The sequence below is a fragment of the Carica papaya genome, chromosome 3 (genome assembly GCF_054855325.1).
Source record: "Carica papaya isolate Zhongbai chromosome 3, ASM5485532v1, whole genome shotgun sequence".
NCBI classification, from domain to species: Eukaryota; Viridiplantae; Streptophyta; class Magnoliopsida; order Brassicales; family Caricaceae; genus Carica; species Carica papaya.
Genome location: NC_142311.1, coordinates 8,526,466 through 8,536,892, shown reverse-complemented (window position 1 = coordinate 8,536,892; position 10,427 = coordinate 8,526,466). Strand labels below are relative to the sequence as shown.

At 36.1% G+C, this 10,427-nt stretch overlaps 2 protein-coding genes across 2 annotated transcripts; both read right to left on the bottom strand.

Annotated features, from left to right (window-relative positions):
- Positions 1-742: 742 nt before the first annotated feature.
- NAC073 (NAC domain containing protein 73) lies at positions 743-3,509 on the bottom strand. The gene is made up of 3 exons (XM_022038613.2): positions 2,820-3,509; positions 2,416-2,611; positions 743-1,485 (listed from the first exon to the last, which is right to left on the bottom strand). The coding sequence occupies exons 1-3, from the start codon at positions 2,994-2,996 to the stop codon at positions 917-919; spliced, it is 942 nt and encodes a 313-aa protein (XP_021894305.1). The 5' UTR covers positions 2,997-3,509; the 3' UTR covers positions 743-916.
- A 3,137-nt stretch (positions 3,510-6,646) lies between these two features.
- Positions 6,647-10,427, bottom strand: HAE (Leucine-rich receptor-like protein kinase family protein). Its single transcript, XM_088215487.1, has 2 exons — positions 7,738-10,427; positions 6,647-7,466 (listed from the first exon to the last, which is right to left on the bottom strand). Exons 1-2 carry the CDS (start codon positions 10,313-10,315, stop codon positions 7,066-7,068), a joined length of 2,979 nt encoding a protein of 992 aa, XP_088071613.1. The 5' UTR covers positions 10,316-10,427; the 3' UTR covers positions 6,647-7,065.

The window sequence follows — 10,427 nt, the reverse complement described above, 5'->3', positions numbered from 1 at the left end:
TGTTTGTAACAAAAAGAGATGACTGATTATGGTGGCTGGTTTCCAACAAATCATTGACAGGCAATAAGACATCATCTGCATTTTTGGGCGAAACTAGATTTGGAAAATTATCTACTCAAACATCTCCATAAGAGTTTGAATGAAGAGGAATCTTGCTTCTATATTACTAAATTGTCCTCTAATAAACTCATATATACTTCTATAATGCTACTATAGTTACTCTTAAGTATACGGATTTTTAGATTTCAAGAAAACTTCCTAATTTTTAAACATCAATAGTTTAAAGGATTTATAACAGCTCATCAACTCTTTAAGAAAATGATACAAAACAAACGTAGAGAGCGATCACAACAAAGAACTGCATCTCAAAAAGGTACTTAAACCAAACTAAACAAAGCCTGCAAGCCACATATTCAGCCACATGAACACAGAGATAATTACACTTCATTTCATTCAGTATTATAACCAAAAAAAAAAAAAACTGAACAATTAGGTTCTAGGAATCAAAAGAATACCTGCTTGGGGGTAGTTATCAATATTCTTTTCTCTCTCAATACAGCTTTTCCTCCCTTTCAAAAAATAAAATATTCTTTGTACAGTTTCAAAGTTAACACTGACCTCCCAGATTCAGATTAAAGGACCCACGTGAAATTTAATTAAATCTCACTCGACACTACTGTACAAAGCACGAAATTAAAAATAAATAAATAAAAGAACCAAAAAACAAGGCCAACCTACTAAATTCTCAAAGTGTACTGTAAAGAAACGTTCCTTATTCTTCTCCCACCTTTTGGTGATTATCCTAAGAATATCAATACATTAATTTATTAACCCATTTATATTGCATGATATGATAAGTAAGTGTAAGTAATACTTCACATATATGCTTTGCATTTTCACTTTTTAACGTTCTTTCTCAAGGAATAAAAGAGGACCCATCATGGACTGCAAAATGGGGAAGTATCTGAGCGGAGCTGGATCTATTTTGTCCACCTTGATCAAATGATATAAATGGAGGATTGTAGTAATGACGATGATGATCAATATTAGGAGTAGTGGTAGTACTGCAACTGTTTTTAAAATTCGAACCCTCGTGTCCTTGTCCCTTCAATTTTGGTGGGTGGTGAGTCATGTCTTTGATGACGGCTGAGCCGCATTGCCTGGGTTGTGTTTGGTAGAAAACTTTTGAAACCACAAGCTCACCATCTTTCTCTTCTTCATTATTGCCAAGGTGGTATTGGTGCATCACCCAATTTGTCTTCTCAGGCTTCTTTTGCTTGCCGTAGTTGGTGTAAAGAACAAGTATTTTCTTATACCCTTTTGCTTTCCCGCCAATAAAAACTGGCCTTGTCTTGCCTGTCTTGTGCCAACGAGTCTCACCCCCTTCCGAGTCCGAGTGCACCTTTCTTCGCTTCCTAGTTCCTGTCGTGTATGCCTTGGAAGGTCGATGAAAGAAGTGACGGACTAGGCCATCTTTCCTCACTCCTATATTGATTGTCATTTTAGAAATACTGATATTAGTATGTGTTACACAAAATTTAGTATTTAAATTAAATTAATTTTGGAATTAAGACATTTGATTATGAGCTAATATATATTTCATAGGTGATATACTGTGTGAGTTTATTGATGATTTATTTCTTCAAAGAAGAACCAAAAAGAAAATCAAGGGATTGACCAATTGGTGATGGGAAATTTCGTTATACATCTAGTTCCATCTAATTTTCATTAGGGTTGGTTGGAGGGTTTCTTAAATCGTTTGTAATGATAATTGAATGCTATAGAAATGGAGTTAGTTGGAGGGTTTTCTTCTTTTTTTAAAGCTATATATACATGTATATATACATGTATAGAAAATGCTACAGCTACTTATATATACTAGGTTAGTTGGGAGGTTTCTTTAGAAGAAGGAGAAGGGTTAGAAACCAAATATATTTATCAAACAATGATTAAAGTAATCAAGTCCCAGGATTTTGCATGCGTTAGATAAACAGTCATTATAATAGGCTAGTAGCGTGTTCTTATTTTTTATACCCTAGTGGGTTATTATTACAAGAGACTGCATTTTTATATATGTATGATAAGCATGCTAGAGTTATTATATACTTGCAAATTATCCAGTATATATCAAATAGGAATTTGAGTTAGTATTTCAAAGGGTTTCTTTTAAAGGTTGTATTTCGAGGGTTTTAGTAATACGTGCATTCTCATTTTAACTGATCATCTAGGTTTCTAGAGGATTTTCGTTCACATTATATATATATATATATATATATATATGTATATGTATTCCTTCTTATATGTGACTGGTTAAAGTTACGCAGTGATGACCAATAAAAAAGAGTAAAAAAGAATTGAATTAATGTAGTTACTAGTATTTGAGTTATGATTAAAATAATGATGAAGTGCATGTACCTGGCAATTTCTCAGGGTGAGTATAGCAAATTCCATTCTCTCCCTCAAGAGTGGGAATGAATTCATCAATGAGAGGATGAAGCTTACGAGCATCACACCTTACCTTCCCTTCCAAATGCTCGAGAAGCTCTTGATCTGTCGGGTCAAACTTCACCCCAGCAGGCAGCCCCGGCAAATCATTAATTAACCCACTACCCTATAATATTAATAACTTCTCATAATTAATTCATGTATCTTTTCGTACACATCATCAGTTTAGATATTATAAATACTTGAAAAAAAAATAGGCGCATATATAACAAACAACACACATAAATATATATATATATATATATATATATACATGATATATAGCTTAGAAAGAAAACAAGGGTAGTGCATATATAGATAGATAGATACAAAACCTGATCATGGCATTTGATCTGATGGCCGCATGAAGGGCAAGTTTTAGTGAGAGAAGGTCTGAGTGATCTGTCTGCTGCAGCGATTACAGCAGTAGTAGTCTTGTTGGATGATAACGGTGGAGTGTTTGTGGCTGTGTCTAGGGTTTGCACGTCACTGCAATCACTGCACCAAGTCATAATTTCCTGTAATATCACTTTATTATAAACCTAAATTACCTGCACCAGGTTTCCTCTTATGCTCATTTCACAATACTTCTGAAATATCTCTTCTTTCTTGTTTCCTGATCCCACTGCTCACTCCAAAATAAACTGTTTAAATTAATCTAGAAGATGAGAGAGAGAGAAAGAGAGAAAAGATGATTAAAATTTAAAACGAAAAAGCAAAGTGTCTGTAATTCCCTCCTCCTAAGACCTCATGAGATATCACCCAGAGCGTAGGAAAGGAATTGAATTCTTCTTCACTTTTTTCTTCTTCTTTGCATGTTTTGATCAGTACATCTACTGTCCACCTGATCTCCTTGTCCTTACTCTAAAGAGAGAGACCTACCTAAAAAATGAAATTACAGACCTTCAAAATTATACCAAAGGAAAATTCTATATATGGGAAGATCGAATGGCCGAGAAAAGGGGAAATTAGGAAAAGTGTTGCTTGGATCTTACGTTTGGTTTGCCTATGTTCGTGTGTGTGTGTGTATGTATATGTATATGTATATGTATATGTATATATATATATTTATATAATGTGTTTATGTTTGTGGTGTCTGTGTGTGTGTGTGTGTGTGTGTGTATGAAAAACTTGTAGGAGAATAAATGTAGCTTTCGAGTCTTTTTTGGTAGAGTACTGTACGAAGTTAGCTTTGATATATTATATGTTTTTGTAGCTAAGGATGGTTTAAATGTAAAAGAAACCACCAATTTAATTAACAAGATAATATGGGTTGAGTGGAGATGGGGCAACCTGAGTTTTTTTTTTTTTTTTTTAATCACATATAAACTTGTTTTCTGCATATATACATATAGATATGTATATATCGCCATCTTAGAGAGAGAGAGAGAGAGGTTTCTTGCTTTACATGAGAAGTCTACGTGAAGAAATAGAATTTATTGGTGGGTGTTAACAAAAATTTTAATTTGTTGGTAACTTTTATATATATTCTGCAGGTATTTGTGTATAGGTTAGCTTTATATACACTCTAGGGTGACATAGGACCTGAAATCCCCTGCGTCCCTCTCCTCACTCTTCGTACACTAGTAATTTATTTCTATTGCTATCAACAAAATATTGCATTAAAAATTACACAACTTGATTTTATTTTTTAATATGAATGTGGTGTGTGTACGTGTTCATATATTTGCAGGATGTTGGGCAAGCATTTATTTTAATACTAATAATTAAAACTCATTAGTGCAATAAGAGGATCCAAGTACAACTGCTCTAAATCAAGCAATCATAAAATGAATCAAACAAGAGAACCAAGATAGAAAACGAATGGGGAAACCATCTCAACCACTAAATTTATCTAGTATCTAGTAAGTGTTGAAATATGGCTTCGTCTCGTGGAATCCTTCAATATACTTGTAATAATAAAGATATGAATGAAACACTGAATTGTAAATTGGTGAGTTGGAGTAGAGAGATTACTACTTTCATCTTGTGAATCTCAAATAGTATCAATTGTCATATTGATATTAGATAGACACTAAAGCGAGCTATTTATTAACTCGTCTCAGTTTGTTACAAACAACGCAATTAAAATTCATAATTAACGGAATATGTTCTAGATATATATATATATATAATTATAAACTCAAAATAAGTATAGAAAAGATATAGATAAAAATATAATATTATACTCGGTCTGCATCTATCTGCTCCACCCACTCTATAATTATTATTAAATTTTTTATGTTGCTCATAATCAATTTTTAATTAATAAATATTTAAATTTATAATATTTTATATTTATTATTGATAATATCAAATTAAAATATTAGTTTAATTATATTTGCACTTGACGGTAAAGATGCTATTAACTGTGAATCAATATTAGGTTATTTACACAGAGGGACATAAAAAATTGCAAAAAATCGAACAATTATACAATATTTGACTTATGTCAGTTAGTGAAATTATTTACCTGCTATATTCACAAAAGCAATAATCGTAAATAGATCAGAACAGTTAGAAAATAAAATAAGGAAGTAAACAAGACGAGTGAGTGGCACATAAAATATTTCATACGTAAATAGATAAGTAATTTTTTTGTTCGTTTCGGATATAAGAATAGATATAAGTTTATATTTATTTTACTACTGATTTCGATGTAGAAATTCACACCCGCCTTATCCATCCCTCGTGTTCAAAATCTATGATTAATTTACCGATTGAACTAGTTAAAACTAAGTAGAATTAGTACCTATTTATACACGATTACTGAGTATAAAAAGAACAATGGTAAGTAAACAAGGAAGCTGCCATGTCGATTCAACTTCTATGTTGTTTCATTTTGTTCTCTTGCATTCTACTTTCACAGTTAGACCATTTTAGAAAGAAAGCTAATTCAACAAATCAGTTAATTGTTATCATATTAATGTCAAATTGTTCAGAATATAATGATAATTTTACTTTTCAGTATATAAAAAAAAAAAAAAAAAGACATGCATAATAATATTCTAGCCAATGGAACTTTTATAGTTTTTTATTAAAAAAAAAAATTGAATTTTTTATTGTTTTAATCCAAACGTGTATCATGACTGAATGTGAATCATTGTATATATATATATATATATATATATTGTGTGTGAGAAAACTGTGGGACCTGCAAGGATGATATTCCCTAGCTAGCATTTGTTCTCCTTTTGATAAAGGTCATCGACTTACTGAAGACAAATAAAGATAAAATACAGGTTTTGCAAAATATGATTTTTCAGCTTCTAACATAAAAACGAAGAACATCATTAAGCATGTTAAACACCCTGTTCAGTTCTCTAAAAGGAGGGAAAATAAGTAAATTATATAATATATGTATATATATGTATATACAGAGATTCTTTGGAGAATATACACCTCCAATCTGATTTTTAATAAGATTATTAACAGCATTAATGTGTTTTAAAAGATGGTTTCGAAAGAGTAAAATCAGTGCGTCTTGGATGAGTGTGTTTATTCAATTGATAACAAGAATTCTATTTATAATATAAATTATAAATTATAAATTTGAAAATATTATCATACGTCTGTAAAATTAAGCACTTTTTTTTTTTAGGCAATTTCTGTAGAGATTTTTCTATTTGAGCTTTTCATTTATCTGTCTTGAACGTTGACCAAATGGGCTTTACGGCCCAGAACTTTGGGTTAAAATGGGCAGACAGCAAGGAATCCATTAAGACCTCAGTGTGACCCAAATTAAAAGTTTATTATTACACATGAAATTAGTGCTACTTATATTGTAGTTCCCTTAATATTAATTAGGATATACCATCAGAAAACCCCCAAAAAAAAACAAAAAAAAAATTCGAAAAATTGCAGTATTTTATATAAATTATTAAGTCCCGAATATTTTTTGAAAAATACTTTAAAAAGAATGAATTGCATTAATAGCTAAGCATATATATATATATATATATAAATTATGTACGATGATAATGAATCATACTTGTCTTCCAAGGGAAGGGTGGGATGATGACCCCGAAATAAATGCCTTACAAAAAACTAAATTAATAAAATTTGTTTTTGGTATTTGAGTTATTGACTGACAATGACGATGCACATGTAGGAGAAGGTAGGAGAATCCTTACTGTTTAAAGCTGAGAAAATATTGCAGAAATGTCAAAAAGGACGAAGCTTTTCAAATCAACATTATAGGAGGAGGCGGCCTTCAATGACAATTACACAGAGACACAAAATGAAAAGCAGGGGACCCCAGATCAATGAATGGGGGCGGCCATGGATTGATCCCACCAAAATTAAACCCTCAATATCCCACAAAATATCAGAACCCTCACAAAATTCTCAAAAGTAAATTGAAGATTACCCTTTTGTACAATTATAGCTACACTGATTAAATATAACCCAAACATGACCTACAATTACCAGCTATCCTGATACCAAGTCCTGTGGCCTTACCTTACTCTAGGGGTATGTATACCTTTACTAGATTATAGATACTTATATTCTCCCCAAATAAATCAAGGAAAGAATTAGTATTTGAGCATTCAATCAAACAACCTGCTCTCAACTAAATCTTTAAACCCTGCTTCCTTGATCAGACGCGTCATCTTCGTTGTAGTAATAAGGAGAGAGCTTGCCATCCTTCTTGCTACCAGTAACGGGCTTGTTTTCCGCACCTACTTCTTGCAGCATTTTAACAACCTTGCGCATAGAAGGTCGGTTGATGGGGAGGGGACTGGTGCAAATCAGGCCTATGTTTAGGAACCTTCTAATCTCTTCTTTTGAGCTTATGTCGAGTTTGGGGTCAATCACACCCTCCAAACCTTTCTGCTCCAATGTTGTGCACACCCATTTCACCAAGTGTTTCTCGCCAAACTCTTGATCCGTTGGCATCCTACCCGTCACCAATTCTAGAAGCACCACTCCAAAACTATATATGTCACTCTTCTCATTCACCCGAAGAGTGTATGCGTATTCTGCATCAAGTTGAAGACACCAAGATGAGTTACATGATCTACAAACTAATGACATGTCAAAGAAGTCCCAACCAACAAAAGTACTGATGGAATAGACTTTAGAATGTCTACAGACTAATTCTTCTGTGCTCGAAGTAAAGCTGGACAAAACTAATTAAACTGAATCCTTACCTCTAATAAGCATAAAATAAAGGCCTACATTTTAACATTTCTTTTGAACACTAAATGATTATACCCTGTAAGGGGAAAGCAGCAAGGGGAAAATGCAAACCTGGTGCAATGTAACCACAAGAACCTGCTATTACAGACATGGAACCTGCTCCCTTGCTGTTGCCGACTCTTTCAACGATCTTAGCAACTCCAAAGTCTGCAACTTTTGCACCAAACTCTCCATCTAACAGTATATTGTTTGATTTCACATCACGATGAACGATTGGAGGAACACAATCGTGATGCAAATAAGATAGACCTTCAGCTGCATCTAAGGCAATCTTATACCTCACAGGCCAATCCAGCAAGCCTCCCTTGCTACCATGCAACAAATCCCCCAAGCTACCATTCAGCATATACTCATAAACCAGAAGCTTACAGTCTCCAGTGTTACAACAACACCATAATCTTACAATGTTTTTGTGCCTAATCTTTCCCAGGGTTTCGACTTCAACTTCGAATTCATCTCTCTTGGAGTCAATAATTGAATCTTCCTTAGCTCCTCCTAACAGTTTCTTCACGGCCACCACTTCACCATTGCTAAGCTCAACTCTGTAAACTCTACCAGAAGATCCACTTCCTATCACGTTCTCTTCTTTAAGGCAATCAACAACCTCAAATTCACTGAAACCCAGTTTGTGGAAGGATCTCCACTTCAACATGGCCATTCCTTTCTTTGCCTTCTTGAATTTTCTGTATTTACTAACGAACCATACCACTCCAACGACAAAAACCACAGCCGCGAGTACAAAGATCAATCGAAGAATCCACAAGTAACCTAGGCTTTTGGATCCTCCGGTTTTTGGACAAAGACCCTTCAGATCACCACATAGACCAAGATTGCCCACGAAACTATTCCTGTACATGTCCTTCGCAAACAGAGGAGGAAGATCTCCAGATAGACGATTGTATGATAAGTTCAGCAAATTGAGCTTCAAATTCTGCAACTCAAGTGGTATTTTACCGGATAAGTAATTCTCGGAGAGATCAAGATAATTTAGAACTGGCAAGCTACCGATTTCACTAGGAATCTTCCCTGTCAACTTATTGTTTGCCAAGTTGAGCTCGTTGAGACTCTTCCAACCCCGAATTCCCTCAGGAATCCCACCAGAAAGCTTATTTGCGCTGAGATCCAGCATACCCAATTGCCACAAATTCACTAAACTAGCTGGAATCGTACCTGAGAACTCATTTTCACTCCCAGAAAACTGAACCAACGTGAGTATTGACCCGATTTCGGCTGGTATCGGCCCCGAAAATTGATTCTTTGATACCAGCAAGATTGAGAGGTTGTGTGCACCGGAAATCTTCTTGGATATTTGCCCAGTGAAAAAATTATCCATAAGCTCGAGCAAGTACACGCGCGGCAAGCCCCAGAAATCCTCGGGAACCTGACCCGAGAGCCGGTTGTTTCTGAACCGGATTCGGCTCAAGCTCTGGCATTTTACCAGACTCTCCGGGATTTTACCAGAAAATGAATTGTATATCAAAATGAGATCTTCCAGATTCCCTTTTGCACACAAATTCGCCGGAATTTCACCGGAGAATTGATTATATGAGAGGTCTAGGAATTGTAACGGGGAGTTCTCACCAAGTTGATTCGGCAGTGGTCCACTGAGTTTGTTGTTGAACAGTTTGAGCTCATATAAGCTTTTAGACCGAGTTATGCTGTCCGGTAGAGGCCCTTCAAGCCTATTTTCATACAAATTGAGCGATTCGAGCTCTAACCCAGTCAACTCAGCCGGAATCGTCCCAGTCAATTCGTTCAGGGCAGCGTCGAATCTCTTCAGCGTTGTCATCTTCCCCATTCCCTTCGGCAACTCCCCTGACAACGAGTTTGAATAGAGCTCGATCTGTTCTATTCTCGTCAACTGAGTGATCCAACTTGGGATTCGCCCCGTGAGACGGTTCGTCGACAAATCCAGGTTAACAAGCCGAGTAAGACGCGACAAATCTTCGGGGATTTGACCCCCGAGGTTACACCCACTGAGCCACAGGACCTCGAGGGTTGTCAGATTACCGAGTTGAGGGGGTATCTGACTCGGAGAGAAGGGATTATAAGCCAGTCCAAGCTCTTTCAGAGTAGATAAGTTGGTAAGCGAAACGGGTATTGTGCCGTTAAGGAGATTACCCGCGAGGTTTAGTGTTTGGAGTTGCGGGAACTGACCAAAAGTCTCCGGAATCTCGCCGGAGAAATTGTTACCCGTTAGAACGAGGTGGCGGAGATTAGGGAGGTGAACGAGAGTCTCGGGAAGTGGACCCACCAACAGGTTATCAGACAAATCCAGGCGAGTAAGATTTCGACAGGCGGAGAAATCGACGGTGGAAAGAGAAGAGTTGATGGAGTTGTTGGGGAGGTCGACGGAAGAGAGAGAAGAGAGACGGCAGAGGAGGGAAGGGAAAGATCCGGCGAGCTGAAAGTTGGAGAGGTTGACGGAGGTGACACGAAGAGTTTTGGGGTCACAGAAGATACCGAGCCAGTTGCAGGGCGTGTCGTCTCTTGGATTCCAGGAGGAGAGAGATTGAGTGGGATCGGAGAAGCCGAGTTTGACTCGCTGGAGATAGAGGCCGTCTTGATTGAGAGAGATAGTGAAATGGGGAGGAGAGAAGAAGAGAATCAGCAAGAAGAAGAAAAGCATTTTGGTTCTTTGGGTTCAGGACGAGTCTTGTGGGAAGTGAGAGGTGGTTTGTTGCATGGATTTGTCGGGACAAAAGCAGGAACCAGGAGAGGGTTGAAGAAGAAGAAGCAAG

What these genes read in the sequence shown, in the direction of transcription:
- NAC073 (XM_022038613.2), bottom strand. Translation starts at nt 2,996, where the DNA reads ATGACTTGGTGCAGTGATTGCAGTGACGTGCAAACCCTAGACACAGCC. An exon ending in AGATCAAATGCCATGATCAG is followed by an intron (nt 2,612 to 2,819) that starts GTTTTGTATCTA and finishes TTAATATTATAG; the next exon opens with GGTAGTGGGTTAATTAATGA. An exon ending in TCACCCTGAGAAATTGCCAG is followed by an intron (nt 1,486 to 2,415) that starts GTACATGCACTT and finishes CAATCAATATAG; the next exon opens with GAGTGAGGAAAGATGGCCTA.
- HAE (XM_088215487.1), bottom strand. Translation starts at nt 10,315, where the DNA reads ATGCTTTTCTTCTTCTTGCTGATTCTCTTCTTCTCTCCTCCCCATTTC. An exon ending in TTGTGGTTACATTGCACCAG is followed by an intron (nt 7,467 to 7,737) that starts GTTTGCATTTTC and finishes AACTTGATGCAG; the next exon opens with AATACGCATACACTCTTCGG.